Raw genomic sequence first — 23,687 nt, forward strand, 5'->3', positions numbered from 1 at the left:
TGCAATTCTGCTGTCCTCGCCATGTAATTACATGTGAATGAATTCGTTGCTGCAAAGTGGCGCTTGTGGGAAGTAAAGCGGAGATGCCCAGTTTATGACAACTCATTTTGCAGAATCAGGGCCTTTTCCTCCCTTGTCTGGCCCCTGTGCTGTCCCTACACCTGTGCAAATGGTGTGACATACAGCCACCGGGAGCAATGCAAAGCAGGCTCAGATGTGAGCCTGGCCCAATACTTTCCCTTCCTTCTCCACGCTCCTGGCAAAGAGCAGCCAAGGGCATTTCATGCTGGACAATCTTCCGCCTTCCCTTCCCCTGTCCCTTTTGTGGGAATTGAATTGCTGATCACAGCCACCCGCCCTGTGTGCATACAATCGTGTCTGGCTTGTGCGGGTGTTCGTGGGTATGTAGACACGCCTGTGCACGCGCGCACACAAACTGCTGTGCTATAAAGATGTGGAGTTCAGGGACCATGTGCCAAGCACCAGTCAGTAAGCCAATGGCGTTGCTTGTAAGTCAGATCCCTTGTGCCTGCTTTTTCTGGTTTTGCAAGCTGTTCAGTTCTCCTTCCTGCAGAGGGCCTGGCACATTCTAGGGGTGACTGTAATAGAAATAAATAACCACACGTAACGAGCACAGACTCTTCTCATTTCCACCAAGCTTGGCCCTTCAGTTCTATGCCCTGTAACATCTCCCTGTCCTAAATTTTCCTTGTCCCTGGCAGAGTATCCTACAGGTTGGCCCTCTCTGATCCAGCACTCTTGGGACCCAACCAGTCCCAATTAAGGGAATATGCTGGACCCAGGGCAGGTCCCCTGCCCCCAGCCCACCCATGGCTCCAGCTTTGGGGATTTCTGGTTCTGGAACATCCATGGGCCTGCCAGACCCCAGACGCTGCTGGAGCAGAGAATCACAGTTTTCTGAGGTACAACCTGTGGTCCCATTCGCCTCTCCTAGCCAGTCCTAGTCCTGGTCCCAGTTCTCGCTGCACACCCAGCTGGAAATGGCTGAACTGTTTTGGCCAAAATTTACTAGTAAAATTCAGCCTGAGGCTGACACATGGTATGGAAAATCTCAGCTCAAATGGTTGGAGTTTGGCAGTCATAAGCAACTGAAAAGTGGGTCTTATTATTAAAACAGGCTGTTACCAGTCCCACCTGCAATAGTCATTGTGCGTAAATAGAATGAGCTCTCAAAACACCCTGCAGAATGACTCACTGGGCAAATGGAAAGGCGTTAAGAACATGAGACCAGGCACTATAGTACAGGTTGGATTAACTGGCTAGACCCAGTGGGTTTGTATGTGGGGATAGACACTGAGCTCCTACGGAGTCTTTCAGGACAAGAAGAAGTGATAAAACGAGCCAGTGCTGCCAGCAGAGCTCTGAGCAGGAGCAAATAAAAGGGGCAGCGGGTGGTCTAGCAAACAGGCATGAATATTACTGCAGGGAGCTTCTGCACGCAGACAATCCCAGCAACTGCACGTCCCATGTCAGTGCATGTCGGCCCTGCACCCCCTGTGGCTCCAGCCAGGCTTCCAGAGGCGGAAACAATCACGTGCCGAGGAGGAGAATGGGAGTCAACCCATACTCCACATTGCTCCTGTCTGCCGAGAACGAGTGGGGCAGCTTCCCAAACCACCTCAGCCCTTCCCATGTCGGTAGCTTGTCCTCCCCACATCAGCCGTGCCGCCCCAGCCCCACGCCGCCCATCCCACAGCCAGAGCCAGTTCCACCTGGCAGGAGAGGGACCGGAGGCGAGCGGGAGCATCTCTGGTTCCAGGCTAGGCACCCATCGGCCGATGGGCTTGGCCAGGTCAGACGGCCCTTTGTCTCACTCTCCCCAGATCTTAGACTTGACGACAGAACTCTCGGACGAGCGGTTCAAAGGCGAAGTGGCCTGCCAGGTCCTGGAAGGGGAACGGGCCGAGCGGCTCCGGGGCTCGCGAGAGGTAAAAGAGCTGCAGGTAAGTGTCAGGCCTGATGGGCTCACAGTTGTGCTCTCCCCAGCCAGAGCAGCTCTTGGCTAAGATTCAGCCCAGTGCATGCCTGGTGCATGGAGCTGTACAGCCCCCTTTCTCCTGGGCTGGCAGAGCTATGACCGACCAGGAGCCAGGGCTGGAGTTCCTTGTTTCTGATTAAACCAGAGACAGAGAAGTGGGCACAAGTGGCCCCTTCCTGGCAGGATCCCAGCTGGAAGAGGGGCTGTGTGCGGGAGGACAAGCCTGGTTCCTCATATGCTGTCTCTGGCCCCTGTCACTTGCAGGCCACTGACCCACTTCTTCCTTCCAGAGCAAATACGACCAAGTGCAGAAGAAACTGGAGCTGGTGGAAAAGCAGCTGGAAGAAGCTCAGCAGCAAATCCAGTTGCGTGAAATTGGGATAAGTGGCGCTGCTGGAGGTAGGGAGCCACCGCCTTTCAGTACAGCAATGTGCTTCAAAGCCCACTGGGGCTGGGGGTAAATGCTGCACCCGGCTGCGTTAAGGGGGTGGCACCTCTGGAACCCTGTCTGGGTGGGGCTGCTGGTGTCCTGTCAGCTGTATGGGGCTCTGCTGGCGGGAAGTCTCAGGGTGCTCTTGGCTAGCCCCTTCGTACAACTTTGCCACCAGCATCTTTGCCAGAGTCTGTCACCCTAGATCGCCCGGTCAGACATGTCTTGGGAGTGACCTCTCTTTTCTCCTGTCACTGCAGCTATGGCTTTGACACGCAGGAAGGCTGAGGGTGGGGAGTGGTGGACCCTTCGGGGCTTCTCTTTGCTGCCCCAGAGACCCAGACTCCAGAAACGTCAGGAGGGTTTAGACCAGAGGGTTTTGCAGATGCTCACATCGCTTGTGATGTGGCGAGGGCACAGTTAAGGTTATGCATGGGCAGGCTGAGCTCCTCTGCCCCTGCGTAGGGTGGGCAGCATGGAAGAAGAACCGAGCTGGGCTAGACTGGGATGTCCCAGGATGAAAGACTGGGTCTGGGGGTGGGATGGGAGGGGGCCCAGCTGCTGCCACTGGATTAGAGTGAATGTCAGTGTGCCCCCTTCGGGGCATGAGCTCTCCACAGCGTTGCCCGTAAAGTGGAGGGAGCCCTGGAGCAGGGACATGAGACTGGTCCTTAGGGTATTCCTTCAGCGCTGTTAAACACCCACAGCTGGCTGGTATCTGCTGCCTGGGGCTCAGACCACAGGGCAGTAAAACGGTGGTACAGAGGTGGGGACCCAGTGCTCGAAGGTCTGCACCTCAATTTTACAGCCTTATGGCCTGAGCCAGCTGGCCAGCATTTAATCACAATTTCAACACAGCCTGAGAGCTCAGGGGTGCACGTGAATTCTGCGGAAGACCCGTTTTAAGGTCCCTGCTGGGTCAGCACCGTGCAGTGCACCAGCAGTGTGCCAGGGTTCTCTCTGTCTGTCTGTCTGTCTCGGAGACCGTGTGTTTGGCCAGCTGACTTGCTCTCACTCATGTCAAAGGGGAATGAGCCTTCCCAGAGAGCTCGCTGCCTGGTGCCAGGCTGCTACCTGGGCACACTTTCTGTTTCCAGAAGAGGAGTGGCACATGCGCTTTGAGTGCGCTCAGACTGAAATCACGTTTCTCAGAAAACGGCTCGCGCAGCTCGAGGAGAGGCTGGACTCGGAACTGAGCTCAAGGAAGGAGTTAGAGCAAAAGGTAAGTGCTGTGCGTGCGCAGTGGGGGGCGGGGAGGTCAGAGGGGCTGCCCGGAGCCAGGCAGGGGAGAGAAGATTAAAACCCTGAAGTCTGTTGTCATGGTAAAACCGCCACCACTGTGGGGGGGCAGAGGGGTGTGATACGGTCCCTGGGATGTGTCTGTAGAGTTTCAGAGCCACTGTTGTGCCTCTCTCACTCCCTGCGGCTAGTTGCATGCACAAGGCTCTCTTCTGTCAGTAAGGGCTTGTCGGGTTATGCCTAGATGCGTAATAATAACATCTCTCCCTTTGCACTCTTGCTGCCCAAGAAAAATCACTATGTCTGTGTTAATATGTGGGGAAAAAGCCATTTAGTGTCACATTTCCATAAGGCGACGTCGGCGCTGAACACAGGTCAAACGTGAGACTGTGCATAAGATTATCAACGTGTTCATACTCACCCACAGTTTCCAGGGGAGCCTGTTGCGCTCGGAATAGGTGGCCCCGGTTTTGAAAAATAACAAGTCACTTTAGCTGCCATGTTTTGCGGGTGCTAGTCTTGGGTCAGCTTCGAGGGTCCTGAATTCCAGGGAGTGGGAGACGGACTGTAACTTGACTCAAGCGGAGCACCCAGCAACGGAGATGACCACAGTCACGGGCCGCCTTTGTAACTCTTGGCTTGCGCTGGCCCAGAAGATGCAGCAAAGAACTGAAATCTGAACCCGGCAGTGCCCGACGTCATACTGGCTAACGGTGTGTCTTCACTGCTTGGAAGACCAACCTGGTCAGGGTGGCTCTTCCAGGCTTCAATGTCACATGCCCAGTGAAGACGAGTGAAATCGAGCTATCTGGGGTTGACAGTCAACTCCTGTGATCCTCAGTCTGGCGAGGAGTAAGGGAGATCGGGGGAGAGTTTCTCCCGTTGACCTCCCTCTGTGAGGACAGCCAGGTAAGTCAATTCCAGTTCCCCAATTGCCGTAGCTGGAATTGCGTCTCTATAATTGACCTTAAGGTCTAGTGTAGACCTGGCCTAAGGTACAGTGATCCTGGCTGGTGGAACTGGAGCCTTCTTCATGCTGCCCTGGGACAAGTACGTGCTTCCCTCCTTGAGATAGCTCATCTCCACATCTTAGTAGAAACTGGAATGACATGGAATATGCCAACTTGCCTTAGACAACGACCCCCACCTTTTCAACGTTTGCTCAGGACGTGTTCGTTACCACATACCAAACAGACTGATGCTTTCAGATTCTTAGTTCACAATTATAGGCTTCATTAGCTCAACATTTTGCTTATTTAAAGTTATTCTTTAATGACTCCACTTTGTCACTGGTGAGTGCTCTGGGGTTCTCTTCTTCCCAAGCCCAGGGCGGATCCTTAGCAGAAACATGTTTCCACTTTAGTAAGTTAAAAGGCAACCTCTCCCATCAAAAATAGGATTCAATGGGCTTAAATATTGCAATTTTGTAAAAACAGGTATTTGGGGACTGGGATGGAGGCATTTATGCCGCCCTGAAATCACCCTGATGGACACTCGCAGCAGCGAGGGTTAAATTGTTCTGAATCACTGCTGTAGGAAAAGGGAGACTGGTACCATGATGCCTTACTCGTGTGCTAGCTTAAGGCCTAGCAGCACAGACGTCCTGCTTCAGTTCACAAGGATTTGGTGACTTGGCCTTGTGGGATTTAAGTAGCATCTCATTAGCCCTTATGCTGGGTCTCTGCACAGAGTACATCTGATCCTGGGTGTGCTTTGCCAGGAAAAATGGGTCTGAGCTGCAAAGTTCAGCTCCAGTGCTGAATTTCTCACTACCATGGAAAGTGGGGCTGGACCTGGGTTCAGGCTCACAGATTGATGAGCCAGTGGCAGAATTCACAGGGGGAGCCAAACTTGCCCCATGCATTGGTGTTTTGGGACTGGCAAGTTTGGTTCAGGCTCTTCTCGCTCTCTTGGATGGATGGGGACCTTAGTCACATTGCATGTTGGGAGTATCCTAACTGGTGGCTGTCACTCTCTGATTACCACGGAACTGAAATTTCAGCCTGATGTTTCTTATGCCCATCTGCCCTGCAGCTGAGTGAGGTGCAAAGCAACTATGAAGGTGCCAGGAAGGTGGCACAGCAGATGAAGAGGAAGTGCAAACACTTGGCCTGCGACCTGGAGGACACCCGGGTCCTGACGGAAAGCCTGCAGAGCCGCAATCATGAGCTGGAGAAGAAGCAGAAAAAGTAAGATTGTGGGGAGTTAACTGTGGATCTAGCATCAGAGACAGCTCTACTTTAGACTGGCCGAGAGATACCTTATCCCCTGCTCCCCACAGTACATGGAAGGGCCCCAGAAAGCTTCTCCCAGAGTGATGCTGTAGGGTTAGAAAAGTATTGTGTCCATGGCCTTTGGAGCCATTAGTTCCCAGTCTGCCGGTTGTCCCACGTCTCCTTTTCCCATTGCAGGAAGCAGCCCTCCGCTGGGTCATTGTTTTAAATGTCTCTGAAACATTCGGCCGTAACTTGTGGGCTAGTGTGGGCTTTTCCCCGCCAGTGCTGCACATGCACACCAAATCCAGACCCTTCCCTCTCGGCAGCCAGATGGCCTGTGCCCAGTATGCAGCTAGAAGGACAGGAGACCCCACTTCTCAGGACGCAGTTGTTTTCTCCATTGAAGCAAGAAATCACAATAAGCATGGGAGGAGGGGCTTTGTGTCAAATCCTGAGACTGAGCCACTCCAACAAACTTAGTGCCAGCCAACAACCTGAGACCAGACTCCTCAGTGATCTGAGGTTGGCACAGAGAGTGCCCTGGTACAGCCTGCAGTTGGTACCAAGCTGGGAGAGGTGGCAAGTGATTCTGGTCTCAGGTTAAACAGCGCCTTAGAGCAAAATCCTTATAGTACAGAGCAAAGCAACTGTGAGTCCTAACGCAGCCTTCTTCTGGAGGCTGACACTGGTGCAAATATTAGTACATGTAATGCCACAAGTGGCACAAACTGTTTTCATACATGTCATCGCAACAACCTTCTCACTTAATTATAAAATTTCACAAATTACCATCACAGTAGTCATCGAACCACAGGATTAGAAGGGAACTAAAGGTCATCTGATCTAGGCCCTTACACTCATTGAAGGACTAAGTATTATCTAAACCATCCCTGACAGGTGTATGTGTAACCTGCTCTTAAAAACCTCTAATGATGGAGATTCCACAGTCTTCCTAGACAATTTCTTCCCATGACTAGCTGATCTGACAGGGATTGTTTCCTAATCTCCATCCTAAAACTCCCTTGCTGCATTTAAGTCCATTGCTTCTTGTCCCAACAACAGAGTTTAAGAAAAACATTTCTTCTCCCTTCTCCTTGCAGCAGCTTTTTATGTATTTGAAACCTTCTCTATTTCAGACTAAACAAACCCATTTTTTCAGTGGTCCCTTATTCATCATGAATAGTCACAGAGAGGTAGTCGTGTTAGCTGCTTACTGCATTGTAAAGTACACAGAGAAGGTAATACACCTTTCCTCCCAGGCGGTGACCAGTGTTCCCGCCAATCTTTTCCATTTATGGACGGAATACATTTTGTGTGCGCCCAGGCATGTGTGAATGTGCCCCACCAGTAGAAATACAAAACCTAATCAGCTGGACGGCATTGGAGCTTCTCCTGAGCAGCCGCATAAGCACACAGCTTCCCAGGAACGCTGGTGGTGATGACTTCCTGAGAAGCAGCAGATAGAATTTGCGTTTCAGAGGAAATGGCCGGGACTTGGAGGCCTGCGTGTATTAAAGATCCACCATCAGTGATGATCTTGGGTGATGATCTCTGGGATTGCCCCAGCTGTATAAGTTCTCCAGGCTGGGAGCAAAATACTCGTTGTCTTTGAATGGGATGAAGGAAGCCCTTGAGCCCAGGTTCCAACTCATGCACCGCTGTCTGTTTTCTAGCCAAGAAATGGGTGCAAAGCCCATTGATTGGCCAATGAGGTGGCTATGAAGCAAGCAGGGTCCTGCCTCCTTCCCCTGGAAGGGGTGACCAAGGCTGAGTTTCTGCCTCAGAGCAGAAAGAAAATGAGACTGCATGTCTGTTGCAATTCCGGCTCTCTCCTCTTCTTCTTAAAGGCTTTTTGTTGCCAGATCCCTTCATTTGACTTGCTCCCCGAGTTTATATCTGGGGGGTTGGGTCAGACCCATGGCTGCTGACAAGTCAAGAAAGTGTAATCACCTGACTATTGCCCTGACATCACAAGGGCCATGGAGCGGAAAGGGCACCAGGAAGTTGTCACATCCGCCCAAGAAGGCCGACCTCTCCCCTGCCAGCAGTGTGGTGTTTGTTCAGGGCACATTCCTTCCACAGGCTCCCTCTGTGCATCTGAGGCTTTTAAAGTATTTCACATCAGTAATGGCCACCTTCAGCACTGGTTAATGCTCAGCTCTTTGCTGAGTGCTGCTCTAGGGGCATTATGTGCCAAGAGTTAAACGTACACGCCCATGCTCCTCAGGGGCCCTCAATTTCACGAGGCCCGCAATTTAGTGCAGTAATTAACAGTTTGCCCCCAAACTGCAACACTTTGCAGGCTCTACCTCTACTGTGTGGCCCCTTATGATTCGAACTGTGAAATATCACCTTGGAGGCATGAATGAGGAGTGAATGCTAATTGCTACCTGCTTGCCCTCTCCTTGGGAGTTCTTCCCCTGAAAACCCTCCCTTGTAGCCAAGTTCCTATGCGAGATACTGCCTGTAAAGAGCAGTAATGTGGGTGTGTCGATGTGCCAGGTTTGACGTGCAGTTGGCCCAGGCCTTGGGAGAGTCAGTGTTTGAAAGGAGACTTCGTGAAAAAGTGACCCAGGAGAATACCACCCTCAGATGGGAGCTGGGTAAACTTCAGCAGAGGCTAGAGGTAAGTGGAAAATGTCCCATTTTGCCCTTGCAGATATGGCTGCCTCTTTCTGTCCCTGTGCCCCACTTCTGTGCTTCACTAAAAGGGAGCTTTCAAGAGGCTGCTCATAGACCAGGTAGAAAATTTCCAAATTTCAGCAAAAGCGATTTTTTCACATTTTCATTTAAATGACCTGCACCCCCGCAACGTCTTCCACCCATTTCTGGTTCTCAGTCAAGTCCTGGGAGGTTGTTCTCTTGGGGAAGCAGATGGCTGCATTGCTAACGAGATAACAAGCCAGCTCAGAGCCTTGAATTTGCGGACTTCTGTTTTTCCCCCTGCACAGCAAAAGGATTTGGAAACGGCCAGCCTGGACCAGCGAATTGCCGTGCTGACTGCTCGAGAGCAGGAGCTCACCTCCTCGGAGGCCTTGGATGAGGCAGCGGTGGCCTCGCTGCGGAAGAAGCTTTGGGAGCTGGAGTCCAGTGCTGCAGACCAGCTCAAGCAGCTGAGCCGACAGGCGACGGCTGCTGAGCAGCTGGAGCAGGTAATGTGAAGCTCTCCCATCCAGTGGGTCCAAGCTCAGCGTCATGGTCCTCAGCCACCTGGAGAAGTACAGAACAAGGAATCAGCTCCCCAGCCTGAGACTGATTTTAGGATCTTCTGCAGCCTGTTGCCTCATGGAGGCTCCACATTCAGTTTATTGATTCTTCTCGTTGCGTAACAGAACTATTTTAATACGACTCAGTTGGTTTCTTATCCAGCCCGCACTCTCACCCCCATCTGGCTGACAGGGAACAGGAGTGTTGCATTGTTAGGGCTGAGCCTTGCAGTATGATCGTAGTGCAGCGCTGCAGAAGGCTGACAGCCTGTGGGTGGGGGGACGGGGAGTGACCTCATCAGTTCTGCAGGGGAGCTCTTGGCAGCGTGTCATTGGAAGTGCCCCTGCTGGTGGGGGATGGGATCGGAGGCATTTTTGTGGTGTGAAAGCTAGTTGTGCCCTCTCATGCATTTGGGCTGCGTGGAGCTGCCCACCCGGGGTGCACTCCAAGAACTGGGTAAGTGGCCAAGGGCTGCGCTCTTCCCCGTTGTTAATGGAGGAGGTGCGGGGTCTGGGATGGAGTGGAGGCTGGGTGCAGAAGGGAGATCCGGTAGGCAATTGTGGTGTAGGCGGGGGTGCAGGGTCTGGGATGGAGTTTGGGTGGAGGACAGGGCTTGACCTGGGGCAGGAGTGCGAGGTGCAGGGGAGGGTCCGGGAGCAGGGCGGGGTGTGGGTGCAGGAGAGGGTTCTGACCTGGAGGAGGGGTGTTGGAGAGGGTGCAGGTCTGGGAGGGGTGGCAGTACAGGAGTGGGGGGTAAAGGGGAGGGTTTGAGAGCAGGGCTGGGTATGGGTGCAGGAGAGGGTTCTGACCTGGAGTGGGGGTGTCGGAGAGGGTGCAGGGTCTGGTGGGGGTGTGGCAGTACAGGAGTGGGGGGTGCAGGGGAGGGTCCGGGAGCAGGGCTGGGTATGGGTGCAGGAGAGAGTTCTGACCTGGAGTGGGGGTGTCGGAGAGGGTGCAGGTCTGGGAGGGGTGGCAGTACAGGAGTGGGGGGTAAAGGGGAGGGTTTGGGAGCAGGGCTGGGTGTGGGTGCAGGAGAGAGTTCTGACCTGGAGTGGGGGTGTCGGAGAGGGTGCAGGTCTGGGAGGGGGTGGCAGTACAGGAGTGGGGGGTAAAGGGGAGGGTTTGGGAGCAGGGCTGGGTGTGGGTGCAGGAGAGAGTTCTGACCTGGAGTGGGGGTGTCGGAGAGGGTGCAGGTCTGGGAGGGGTGGCAGTACAGGAGTGGGGGGTAAAGGGGAGGGTTTGGGAGCAGGGCTGGGTATGGGTGCAGGAGAGGGTTCTGACCTGGAGTGGGGGTGTCGGAGAGGGCACAGGGTCTGGGAGGGGGTGGCAGTACAAGAGTGGCGGGTGCAGGGGAGGGTCCAGGAGCAGGGCGGGGTGTGGGTGCAGGAAAGAGTTCTGACCTGGAGGAGGGGTGTTGGAGAGGGTGCAGGGTCTGGGAGGGGGTGGCAGTATAGGAGTGGGGGGTACAGGGGAGGGTCCAGGAATGGGTATGGGTGTGGGTGCAGGAGAGGGTTCTGACCTGGAGGAGGGGTGTTGGAGAGGGTGCAGGGTCTGGGAGGGGGTGGCAGTACAGGAGTGGGGGATGCAGGGGGGTTGGGTTGTACCCTGGGGCAGTGGGCTGGGGGGGAGGTGCCAGGTGCAGTTTCTGGTCAAGGAGGCACCTACCTAGGTGGCTCCCGTCCAGCAGCACCTCAGTTTCCCTGCCTTCCCCGCCCCCTGTGTTGCTCACACAGCCCTCTGCAGGGGCCAAGTGCTTCTCTGAGCACTGCAAGCCCTGCTGGGGGGGTTACTTGCACATGGTCCCCCTCCGCCCCCATGGCCCAGGCGGCTCCCCTTGGTCATTTTCCCACCAACGGGAGCTGTGAGATTGTGCTGGGATAGGGGGCGACGGGCGAAGTTTCTCAGCCCAGCAGACTCGCAGCCCCGGCTGCTTTGAGCAGCGTGCAGGGTTGGCAGGGAGCTTGCCCAAGACACAGATCCAGCGGCTTGATGGCCATGTTCTGTCTGCCCCGTCTTAAATCTTCAAAGGAAAGGTGCTGCAACTTCCTTCCTGGGCAGTAAAGGGGGTGGAGGTGCAAGGAGCCTTAGAGACAGCTCCCTGGCGGCTCCAGAGCTCTTTGTCTTGGGTCCCTCAGCTCCACATGAGGCTCGAGATGGAAATGGAACGGATGAAGCAGATGCACCAGAAGGACCTGGAAGACAAGGAGGAGGAGCTGGAGGACGTGCGCCAGTCCTGTCAGAGGAGGGTAGGGCAGCTCAGTGGGATTGGGTGGGACTCCCTGAGGGTGTAACTGATGACTGACTCCTCTTGGGGCGCACACTAACTAGCCATCTGAACTTGCCTTTGGGGAGGGGATTCTCTTCTGCCTGTGGCTCTGGCTGGGGAGGCATTAGGGAATGAGGCCAGCTGGCTACAGGTACGTGGGTACTGCTCTGCCCAGCGTTGCAAGGCCTGACTGGCTTAGGGGCTGAGCGAATGTAGCTTCTCATCTAGGTGCAGTGTGCTGGGAGGTGCAGAGCCCGGTGGCTCACAGCGGGTGGGTGTGCTGCTTTCCAGCAGCCAGTGGGAGTCCTGCATCTCCAACGCCCTGTTGTCAGCAGCATGTTTGCTCTGGTGAGGAGGAGCGTCTCTGGGCTTTGGTATCTAAAGGGATGGTCTGTGTGTGTCAGGGCACAAGGGAGAGAACACAGGTGGCCTCCATCAGCTCCCCCTTTGAGGAGTTGCAGCACCAGCGGGCTCAATGAGTCACTGACACACATCAGACTTGATTACTACCCTTGCCCCAGCCCTGAGTTCCTTCCCGTACTCCAAGTCCCATCCCAACCTTGCAGCGTCAGCCCAGCCTCCTGTCCTGAGCCAGCTCCTGCCCCCTAACCCCTGCCATGAATCTCCACCCTGCTCCCACACACTCCCTCGATCCCAGACCCCGCACTGCCACCCCCACCTGCTGGCCTGAGTCCGCTTCCAGACTCAGCCCCCTGCCTCAACCCACAGCCCTTTCCCATGCTCTGACACCATCAGTAGGGACAACCCCAAAATCTGATGGCCCCAGGCTCCCATCCAGTCCTGGCAGAGACACCCCTTCCGCTGCAGTCAGGGACAGCAGCAGCATTCTGCCTGGGGAATTGCACAGAGGGAGGTGCGGCTGTTGGTTATGCCCATCCCATTTTATACGTGTCAGAGGGGTCGCTGAGTTAGTCTGTATCTTCAGAAGCAGCCAGAAGTCCTGTGGCACCTTATACACTAACAGAGATTTTGGAGCATCAGCTTTTATGGGCAAAGACCCACTTTGTCTTTGCCCACAAAAGTTTATGCTCCAAAATATCAGTTAATCTATCTGGTACCATTTTATACAGACATCTCCATGCGTATCTCCCTTTTCCTGTTCATCTCTACTTGTGCTTGGGCTCACTAGCTTTCAATTACTGAGTGCCAGTACCCCGTGTTCCCCTCGAAAAGCCAGTAGTCACAAGTCCCAGGCTGTGTTTGAGCTCCTTTGGTGAACTGCCCTCTGTGAAGGGCTAAAAGAGGGTCAGTTCCACTACAAACGTGTTGCCTAGATTCCAAGGCTGCTCTCAGCTGCGCGGGTGTTTCTCTCCTGAGTAAGCCAGTCTGATTTCCCCATCCCACACAGGATCTAGCCCTTCCGCTGCCAGCCATGCAGCAAAGCTCTGCACTGCTCAGCAGGATCTTGTGTCATTGCCTCCGGAAGGGGAGAAAAGTGGAGCCTAGAGAGGGGCTGGGTACCTGGGCCCCGCTGGTTTCTCCTGACACTGTTTTGTCAAAGTTCTCCTTCCCCAGGTGGCGGCACAAGCGGGTCCTCACAGTGCTCTGGGAGCTCACTGCTGTGGCCTCTTCACAACGGGGGAAACTGAGGCACGCTGGTTCTGTGAGCGGCCTGAGGTCTCATGGCAAGTCTTTGTCAGAAGTGCAGGGAATAGGATCCCCTTTTCCTTGGCCACCAGTCCTCAGCAGCTGCGGTGGCATCTCTAGGCCACCCGAGGATTACCCGATGCTAAGCTCCCTGTGCAGCAGCGTAGTGAATGCGGTGCGGGGCTGCGGCAGGCAGAGATGCCTCTCCCCCACTCCTGGACCTGCTGCAGCAAGGAGAGGCTCCCCTCCCCCGACCTGGAGACTGCACCCCTGGCTGGAACCCTCTGCCCCAGGCCTGAGTCCCTCCCACACTCTGAAACACCAGGAACTTGCAGTGGCATCACGGACCAAGCTGGAAGTGGCCCCTGAAAATCTGTGGGCGGCTGTGGCTGTTCCTGCTCTGGGTGGGGGTGGGGAATCCCTGGCTCTGACAGCCTCACTGGGTGGGAGCCACCGCCCTTAGCATGAACCCCAGGCTCAGAGACTCGCTTCTACTGGATTTCTCAGTAGCGTACACTCATCCAGAGCGTCTTTAAAGGAGAACGGGTCTCGCATTGCTGCTGGCAATGATGGGAATGTGCCGCTGGCTGCAAAGCTACCGTGCGGACGTTAGCACGGACCGTTCCTCTGCTGGTGCTGTGGCTAGGCACTGGCAGGACCTGCCATGGGGCTGCATTATGGTATTTGCAATCAGCCATGAGAGCCCAGGCTGTGATTGCCGTCACTTTTACACATGCAAAGGTGCAAACCATTCAGGGACTGCTGGAAGGAGCAAACAAGGTCCGGTTGGTAAGTGAGCAGGCCCAGAGGGCCTCTGTTAGCCTCAGCTGGGGCAGACAAAGGCATTCTGAGCTGTCTCTGTCTACCTCTCCCGTGTGCAGCTTCGTCAGCTGGAGGTGCAGTTGGAGCAGGAATGTGAGGAGAAGCAGATGGTGCTTCATGAGAAGCAGGATCTGGAAGGACTCATTGGGACCCTGTGTGAGCAGGTAGGAAACTGGAATCCATGCATCCCCTTATTTAGCAGCTTCTAGGAGATGGTTCATGAAACAGCGAGCCAGATGGTGTGTGTGTGTCACCCACCCTTGGCAGCACCTTCTTGCTTTCCCCCCTGCAAAATGCAATTCCCATTTTTCAATTAATACGGGACAAGTTACAAAACACAGATGGCTCCAGCCCCAGAGCACAGTGAGCCCCGACTCTCAAAGCTGCTGCTGAAAGGCTAATCCCAGCTCTTCCCCCGTCAGATGCTATCCTGCCTATTAGAGCCAGAGCCTTTGCCATAGCAGTTAGAATGCTGTGGTTCGGGTACTCTCAGACCAAAGGTAGGGCAGGTCCCTAAGGGGATCTCGGAGGGGAAGCGGTCTAGTTTCGCACAGAGTGCATGTCTGGATAACTATCCCTTGGAATACTTTCCTTGGACTGTGTTTGTGGGAGAGGCAAGCAAACCAAAAGGAAAGCTGCAACAGCTCCTGCCCAGGAAAGCCATTTATCAGTTTGATATTTGCTGTAGCAACAAGAAGGCATCTGGTGACATTTTGAAGCCTAGCAAATATCTTAAGGTGTTAGAGTGTATGCGTCTGTGAGATCCACCTCACTGTCTTGGGTGCTGGAGAGAAAATAAAATAAAATAAAATAGGAGGGCATACAGATATCAGTGCTAATTAAATCTGAGTGAATGCGGCTCACCTCCAACAGTGAGGAGAAGGGAGATCGCCTGAATGGGAAATTACCTACCGTTACGTGAGAACCGTTCCAGGTTTCCATTTAATCATAGAATCCTAGGACTGGATGGGACCTCACGGGTCTTCGAGTCCAGCACCCTGCCCAAAGCAGGACCTAAATCATCCCAGGCAGGACTGAAAAACCTCTGAGGATAGAGATTCTGCCACCTCTCCAGGTAACCCATTCTAGTGCTTCACCACCCTCCTGGGGAAATAGGTTTTTCTAGTATCCAGCTTAGATCTCCCCCACTGCAACCTGAGACCACTGCTCCTTGTCCTGCCATCCGTCACTACTGAGAACAGTCTCTCTCCAGCCTCTTTAGAGCCCCACTTGAGGAAGCTGAAGGCTGCTATCAAATCGCCCCGCAGTCTTCTCTTCTGCAAACTAAACAAGCCCAAGTCCCTCAGCCTCTCCTCATAAGTCATGTGCTTCAGACCCCTCATCATTTTGGTTGCCTTCAGCTGGATCGTCTTCAATGCATCCACATCTTTTCTATGCTGGTGGGCCCAGAGCTGGATGCAGTACTCCACGTGTGGCCTTACCAGTGCTGAATAAACCTTATTTCAGGGTATCAAATTTGAATGTGAAGTAAGTCCAGCTCCGCAGTTCTCACTGCAGTCTGTTTTTAAAGTTACCATGGCTACCACTCTGCAGTCTGTTTACTATAGATGTCTGTCCCTCCCACCTTCCGTCAAACAAATCGTTTGCAACCATCTAATATGTGTGGCAGAGATTAAAGTGCATCTGAGGCAAAGAGTTTGCACTCAGCTGTAACTTCACGAGACAAGGCTCCCATTAGAGGGTATGCAAAAATAGCCAAGTTTCGAAACTTGCTCGCGTGCCATGTCCTGTCGTGTGGGTTCTCGTTAAAGGCCGGGCAGATGCTGGCCCTCACCTGCGCGTGCTGGGTAAGGCCCAGACAGAATGGCAACCTCACTGGACATGTAGGCAAACTTTCTCATGGCTCCTGTATGAAGAGACCGTGCAACTCGGTCCAGGAAATGAAGGTTTTCAAACTGCCTGTGGGCTGCGTAGCCTTCTACTGTAATTGGAAGAGTTTATGACGAGGGCACACGCAGGAGAGTGGGAGTTACTCATTTGGAGTTACGGACATTAGGTAGCAGAACTCCTAGTCGTTGGCTTGTGCTGGCTGAGGTTTGGCACTTACATTTTGCAGCGAAGAAGAAGAATTTTGGGGACTACCCCCACTGTGCAACGGTGGGGAGAGTTCATGATAGGTGTAAAAGTGTGTCACGAGGCCTATCCAGAACATCCTGTAGCTGCTTTGGAGGCCAGCAGAATAAACCCTGCTCCGTAAATGCAGGGTGTTGTTTTTACTACCACCTACTCAATCAGCATATCCATTCTGTTTGACAGTGTGCAAAAAGTAACACTGATGAATGAATCTTGTGTATGAGCTGCAGAAAGAATTCAGTGCATGAGAGGTAGGTAGTGTCAGCCAGTGCTGGGCTCCACACAAGGTTTGGACAGGAATTGTGTCACTTGACTCTTCAGGCCCTGCACCGAATGACCACGTTCACTGTTGTGATTCTTCGTTTCCTATTGCGATTAGTGCAGAGGAATAGCCAATATGGCCATGAAAAACACTATTAGTTGGTGTTTGAGGCACTGATTGCAAGTCAAAAAGCACCTGTTTGTGATGAAGGTGGGGTGGGGGCACGGATTGGAGTTCTCTGTGCTCTGAAAATGCCAGAGTCAATCAACTCAATGTATGTTTCTGACCCTGCAGATGAGCACAGGGATGGGCTGAGTAGAGCGGCTCAGCCTCCAGGAGACAGCCTGCCTCTGGGGGAAGGAACTGCCGGGGAGAGAGGGAGGAAAGCAAACCTGCTCTGCTGCAGAGTTGTTACTTCCATGGTCTGATCCGCAGTGGGCAGGAGGCTACTGCCCTTCCCATCAGAACGCTGAGAGCCAGTTGAGGAATCAGAGACTCTGTCCGTGTTTTTTAGGCTGTGGAAAAACGCCACACAGCTTTAAACCAGGTCCCCACGCCGCAGCTCACAAGGACTTTTAACCAGCGACCAGAGGATGGGCAAATGGGTTGGAGAGGAGAGGAGAGCCATAAAGAGTGTTTAGAAACACCAGGGGCAAGTGCTGTCAGATTCCAATCAATATGAAATCAAACACTGCGCTGTGCCCTTGTTTGCACGTTTTTTACCTTGCGGCTATGGATACTCACAAAGCCACTTGGACGTAGAATATTTTAAAGTCACTTCCTCTTTCCCTTTTTTAAAGGGCTTCAGAGTCATATGCTGGTAGAAGATTATCTGGTGAGAAGTCCATATAATGACACAAACCTCTGCCTATAAAGCCAGGGCCACGCAACCCGAACTGAATATCCATGATTTGCAAAAGGTCCTTTCACCATGAAAACAGATGCTCTGCATTGGCGCGATGGGAATAACTCAGAGTGAAAAGTTTGCTTGCTGGGTTTTTTCCCTGTTCAGTTTTTTCTGATGTGGAATTTCCCAAATAAAACTGCACGTTTTCTTGACTTTTTTCATTTTTCAATAACTTGTGATAAGTTAGTCACAGAGAGGTCGCCATGTTCGTCTGTATCTTCACAAAACAAAAACCAAACCAAACCAAACCAAAACAGTCCTGTAGCACTTTAAAGACTCACAAAATAATTTATTAGGTGATGAGCTTTCCTATGGCAGACCCACTTCTTCACCCAATACATTATTTTGTGAGTCTTTAAAGCACTACAGGACAGCTTGTTTGTTTTGTGATAACTTCTTTATTTTAGCAGTTCCATATTGGAGATGTTGGTTAAATTACCTATTCCCTGACTGGATGAGTGTAATCCTAGTAACCGGATTTTCGGTGTGAAGAAATCAGAGATTAACCTTCCACGAGTCTCCACGTTTGTAATTCTCAGTGGCACCAGCGCTGAGAGACGGCCAACATGCTGGGGTAAAGCTCCCGACAAAGCCAATCCCGTCCAACATTCAAACCAGGATTTGCAGGGCTCTGCCCCACTCTTGTTAGAATTGACCCTGGTACTGGCACAAAGAGGCTGCACGGCTGACTGGTAGCCTGGCTGGTAGCAGGAATTCACCTCCCAGCAGGTTCGTGCCCCACCAAAGTAAAGCCTGAATGGTCAAGTTTGCAGTAATGCCAGTGACCATGAAATATGCATTTTCCAATCCTATGTGATCCCAGCCTGACATTCTGCTCAATTAATGTCTAGTTCTTCCTCCAGCCGCGCAGGTTTCTCTATATTCGTACCCTTGGTAACAATGTTCTCTAAACGGAGAGTGGATAATATTGCTGTAGGATTCCCTTACCGCAGAGGAGCGATAGCTCGTTACTGGCGCCGTGGTTACTCAGATGCTTGTCTGCCTAGGAAGCAGGGCACTGGACGTCAGTACCTGGTGTTTCAGCTCTGGATGCTCTAGCCTAGAATCAGGGTTACAGCCAGCTTTTGATGGGCAAGCCGTTCAGCATGCAAAGCCTTGCACATGCAGACAGAAGTTACTACCCGAGCCAAAGCATGCAGCTTTTGCTCGAACCAGGCATTGCTGAGAGGGTTCAACAGTAAAGATGGAATGGGCAGCGAGATGGTAGATAAAGTCCGGGCTCACTCTGGATGTCAGTAGGCACATGTGTTACCTCTAGGAAATGACGGAGAATAAAGAAACTTTAAAGTGTCTGCGCCCGAGACTGTGTCGTTAGTTATTCATTTGAACTCTTGGATCTCTGCAGACAGTTTCTTTGCTACTCCTTTGAGGTCCATTGCATATGCTGAAGATGGAAGCAGGCTGCATCTTTGTATGAAGGTGCTACCAGAAACAAGAGAGGGTCAACAATTTTCTAGCACAACTATTTTCTATGTAAATGAGTGCACACCTTTGCCTACATAGGGATCGATAGAGTATATACGAAAGATGTCTAGCTACACCAAGGAAGCGCAATTTCATCAAAATCAAAGCGTGTGGTAAGGGCAACTTGATTTTGACAAAATTGTGTTGAACAAAGTGTTTGTGTGAAACATTCCGATAGTCCCAGATGAAAGTTTTCGTGAAGTTTTCTTGGTCGCTGGGGAATTTTGAAATGTCCCCTTGTCATTTGATTCAAAATGTAAAAAACCCTGAAACGTTGGAATTTCCCACGCTCTGGCGGGGACCGGCACTAACAAAAACCTTTCTGCTCCCAGATTGGTCATCGGGACTTCGATGTAGAGAAGCGGCTTCGGCGGGACCTGAGGAGGACGCATGCTCTGTTGGCCGATGTGCAGCTCCTGCTGGTGACCGCTGGAGAGCCCAGTCCGTCTGTCAGCAGAGAGGAGCTGGAGAAAGTTCGCAGTCAGGTCAGAGACATTAACACTCTGGCTATTGATAGACACATTTGGGTTTCTTTTCTTTTCTTTCCATTTGGCACCTCTCCCTTTGTTACACTGGAATGCTGGAAACTTGCCAGCACCTTCACGCACAGAAATAAGAGATTTCTCATGGGCCTACCCCATTAGAAAACTGCTGTAAGCACGCCCAGACAAGATGTCCACTTGGCCAGTGCCCTGCCTTAATGATTTTGGTAGGCATTGACCAGCGCTAGGAGAACACGAGATGAAGCTCCAGTAAGAATAGACTTCTAGAAGCATTAATGGATTTATAGGGTCCAGTTGTTTCCCCACAAAGATGCTCCCTGTTGAACCTGTTAATGTCAATATTTCACAGCTCCCCTTAGTATATAAATGCTGGTGACCTGTGTATTCTTGGCCTCTCTGCTTTCATTCTGAGGAAGCAGAAGTAAGAAAGGGAGCTGGAAATGTGCTCCAGAAAGGACTGCTTTGTCAGCAGGAGTTCAGGCAGGAAAGCAAAGCCGGGGAGCAGTCAGTCACGCTCTCCCCGGGTTGTGTTTGCTTCCAGGTGCTCTGGAGGAAAAATGGGAAACCTGGGAGCGTTGTAGTTTCAGCTTTGTGTTCGCATGGAGGGTGCAGAGTGAGCTGCAGCCAAGCCCCCATGTTCCAAAGTGCTCTGCCTTTTATTCGGGGGAGGTCTCCCTGCTGGGACTGCAGTAGCCTCTGAGACTGGCCCACCAAGTGAGCATCTTTAAAGCCAGGGCACCTCTCTGTGCAACAAGCTTTTTGCACGCCCCCCTCCACAACAGGAGCCTCTCTCAGCCTCAGAAAGCCTGTGGGCTTGAACTTCTTTTCCCATCAGAGATAACACCAGCTGTCCCTTGCTTCCTGATCTGGCACTGTGGGCACCTGCAATTCAAATCAGTAAGTGCAAGTGTGCCTCTGAACAATGGGGCACCCCAGATTTTAGGGTTCCTACTCATTGTTCTCATGAGGGGCCCAATTCAAAGCTCGTAGAAGTCAGTGACCTTTGAAAGGCTCCTGTTAACACCCAAAACTTGGAACTGTGGGATGTGCAAGGTAACTCAGGTGTCTCGTCAACTTCACACAGTCCTGCCCTCCATCTCTACTAGTTCTTAGTCACATGCACAACGGAGAAATAGAAAACCTGCTGACCTCAGCCCGAGAACAGCTTCAGCAACTTCCGTTCACCATGCCCAAGATGGAAGCCAGTGACTACTTTAGACTGTCCACCGACATCTGTCTAATGAACGGAACTACCCTGACGTAGCAAAGCCTTGCCAGCGTTTCCTGGGGGCATGGTTTATTTACCTGACCCAAAGGGAGGCTAAACTGGAAGATTACGTGAGGCAGGACATTTTTACAGAACTTTCCTTTCTAATTGTGGGGCCAGATAACAGCTGCCTCTGCTCACACACCTGAGCACAAAGAAGTTTATCCTGGACCTTCCCTTTCTAGTGCGCCCTGGAATCTTGTCCTGGGAAGGGCTGGCTGGTATTTCAATAAGGCAGCTACAGTTAAATGCAATTTTCTGCCTTTCTCTTTAAGCCAGCATTAGCAACCTTCTCTGCTGTGTCTTCTACCTTTCCAGCAAGTGTGATTTGTTGTCATGGAAATGGTTATAAGCATTGTGTGTTGTGTTATAATCTGTGCAAGGATCAATGTTTAATTTGGCTCTGTTTCAAGCACAGACATCCTGCGTTCTCTAACAAACACAAAGCAGAACAGTGGTTAAATATACTCACGTGCCTTTGCTGATTCATTTTTGGCTGCTCCAAAGAATTGAAGACAGAGGCAGGAGTGTGATAAGGAGGGGGTAAGAATCTTTCTAACAAACCCCAGCTAAGGTTGGTGAGCAGAGTCTGAACACCAGACGTCCAGCCCTGAAGGCATTAACTTTAACTGTAGGCACTCAAGCAATAGCTCTGTTACCAGGCAGCAGTAGTAGGTTCTTATCCTCTGCTGAGACTGAGCAATATGAAACTAGATTGTGTGTTGTACCTCTGCCATGTGATAGGGGTTGCTGGTTTTGAGAGTTTACTCTCAGTGCTATAGAAATGGAGAAGGCCAGTTTGGTCACCCACTCCAGCTCCCACAGCTAGTACAAGCCTGTTTTCTGCCATGCATTGGATGAGGATTTCACCGGTGTCTTTAAAGGTCCCAAGCAGTGGAGTATTCACCACTTCTCCTGGGAGGTTTTCCCCATGCTCACAAGTCTCCCCAGGAGGAAGTTCTTCTTTAATTGCTGCTCCCATTTCCCTGGCTTGTTCCACTTCCTAGTCACTGCCCTGGTTATGTGAAGCTCAGAGACCCCTGGGATGTGTGACGCATGGAGTGTGTGTGAGAGAGAGAGAGAGAGAGAGAGAGAGAGAGAGAGAGAAACTGCTCCTCAGCCCAGAGAAGGGTTAAAAGCCTGGGGGGAAGAGCCCATTAACCTCAGGGAAGACTGCTTCTGTGGGTGTGACTTTGGGCATCTGTTGCTCTTGGAGTGGTTGCACCCAACCCCACAGCGGCAGGTGCCCTGGCCATCCTGCTCTTTCAGAGGGAGGGGGCTGCTTGCTATGCTGAGGGCAGAGTGGTTAGTGCAAGGCATTAGCAGACTGCTTGAGCAAGTGGCAGGTCAGAGGGAACAGGCTGCTGTGAACTGCTGGCCGGCCCTTGCTTGACTCTACCAGGGAAAAGGTCAGGGCTCCCTTGCCGCTTGCTGCCACTGGAGACAATAGGAGTGCCATAGAAAGTGCCTTGGCTTCCACTCCATAAAGCCCAGTAAGGCAGGCTTGTGTTGGCTGGGCATGGAACGTCACATCAGCCATCACCCGTGCTGTGTCTGCCAATGCCTCTGGAATGCAGAGTGCGTAGGCAGGAGGGTGGTGATGATTTAATGACACCAATCTGCAGAAGCCATTTAGTAATTAATCCACGTTGTACATTTCCACTGGAAACAGACTAATCTGGAGACATAAGCAATTCCAACAACATCCCTATATAATTGAGATAATCATTCTGCATAAATAACATCTGTGAGCTGCATCTGTTTCCACCTGGCATTGGGGGAAAATGAAAGGGGATCTTAGTTTAAAGCACTTCTCTGTTTGCTGAAGGGAAATAAAGCAACTCCAATAAAGCAACTCATTAATTTCTGGTCAGTGGCAAGGAACCGAGTGAGCATCAGTGAAATAATTTCTAGTACATACACCTAATATATCCTGTTCCACTAGCTGTGATCTGTTTGTCGTGGGATTGGGGGGACACAGGTGGAGTTCGAAATGATGCCCGGGGGCCTTACAGCAGTGAAAAGTGCGTACCGATTGATACCGAATAAGAAAAGCAAACAAGTGTCATTTAGCACCAGTGTTTCCTGTAAGCTGGGCACTTGGGCATCTGATCAAGAGAGATTCAGATGCCGCCCAGCTGATTAGCAGAGTGCCCACAGCTAGATCTTTGTTTCTGCTGGTGGTGCACATTGCGCATGCCTTGGTGCGCACACACCATTTATTTTGCACGTAGATGGCAGAATCTGCAGATGGATGGACAAGAGGAGAGGGAACCTTGTCCAGCACCTCCTCCTGAGACTTTGCTTCAGCTGACCAATTGTATTAGGAACAGCTGCGAGAAATACCCCTGTGAAAGGTTCTGCCACCCCTGCACACAGCCTGCCTGACTTCCTGTGCTATCTGTGGGAGCCCAAGCATCTTCAGCCCCATCTGGGAGTCAGGCCTAAGGTCCACTCCCCTCCCTTGGGGCACACTGTCTTTTCTAGTCTTTCAAATGCAATTACTCTTTGCTCTTGGTGCCTTTTCACTTGGAAACAACACACCATGGAGAATGCTGCTCTGCTGTGTCTTCCCGGATCCTTTCCCGGGGTCCAGCTGTGTGCGTTGAATGCTAGACCTTCCCCTTTGTGAGCCTGTCTCTACCCCTGTGGTGAAGGCTGAGTCTGTTAGCTGCTGCTGAGGGCAGTCTTTCCTTCTCTTATGTGGACCAGCGCAGACCCAGAGCTCTTAAGGCAGAGCTACTGCCAGCCGCAGTGCAGAGGTAAGGGTGGTATGGTGTGGTACTGCCTTCCTTATGCCTGCACTGCTGCCTGCAGAGCTGGGCCCCCAGTCAGCAGCTGCCACCCACAGGCACCCAGCTCTGCAGGCAGCAGCACAGAAGAGTGGCAGGCCATGGTGTTGCCATGCTTACTTCTGCGCTGCTGCTGGAGAGGCGCTGCCTGCAGGGATGGGTGCAGCCTTCCAAACGAGGTGCTCCGCCAACAGGTCTTGCTGTCTGACTGCCCAACTCTAAAGTCAGTGCAGAAGTGCGGGTGACAATAAATACCGTGCCACGCTGCTAAAATAACCCAGTGACCCCCTCGCAACTGCCTTTTGGGTCAGGACCCTCAATTTGCAAAACGCTGCTCTCCTCTGTGAAATCCATATAGTACGGGCGAAAGCACTGAAAAGATCAGATTTCACAGTCAGTGACACATGCTTTGTGGGCCCTGCACATACCACATACTGAGCTGTTGGATAGGCACACATTCATCCCAGTCCTAATTCCCCGAACGCCCTTCGTTAGGGGGATCAGCCAAGGGACGTCCATCGCTACTGTCCCTCAGAGCAACTGGCCTGCAAATCCAGCTCTGCTCCACTCACGCGGTCCAGCCCACACAT

General features: G+C 52.2%; 1 protein-coding gene across 8 annotated transcripts in view; it reads left to right on the forward strand.

Annotated features, from left to right (window-relative positions):
* MYO18B (myosin XVIIIB) overlaps nt 1–23,687 on the forward strand; it is a 196,557-nt gene that overhangs the window by 98,633 nt on the left and 74,237 nt on the right. For 7 of the 8 annotated variants that reach the window (XM_075013071.1, XM_075013075.1, XM_075013074.1 and 4 more), the window contains 9 exons: nt 1,845–1,964; nt 2,290–2,398; nt 3,527–3,651; nt 5,703–5,857; nt 8,387–8,510; nt 8,836–9,036; nt 11,227–11,337; nt 13,847–13,951; nt 18,868–19,020. In XM_075013071.1, the coding sequence (XP_074869172.1) occupies nt 1,845–1,964; nt 2,290–2,398; nt 3,527–3,651; nt 5,703–5,857; nt 8,387–8,510; nt 8,836–9,036; nt 11,227–11,337; nt 13,847–13,951; nt 18,868–19,020 (1,203 nt within the window). The remainder of the gene's footprint in view (nt 1–1,844; nt 1,965–2,289; nt 2,399–3,526; nt 3,652–5,702; nt 5,858–8,386; nt 8,511–8,835; nt 9,037–11,226; nt 11,338–13,846; nt 13,952–18,867; nt 19,021–23,687) is intronic. The other variant, XM_075013073.1, reaches the window with a different exon arrangement.

This window comes from Carettochelys insculpta, chromosome 18 (assembly GCF_033958435.1).
Source record: "Carettochelys insculpta isolate YL-2023 chromosome 18, ASM3395843v1, whole genome shotgun sequence".
Lineage (NCBI taxonomy): Eukaryota > Metazoa > Chordata > Testudines > Carettochelyidae > Carettochelys > Carettochelys insculpta.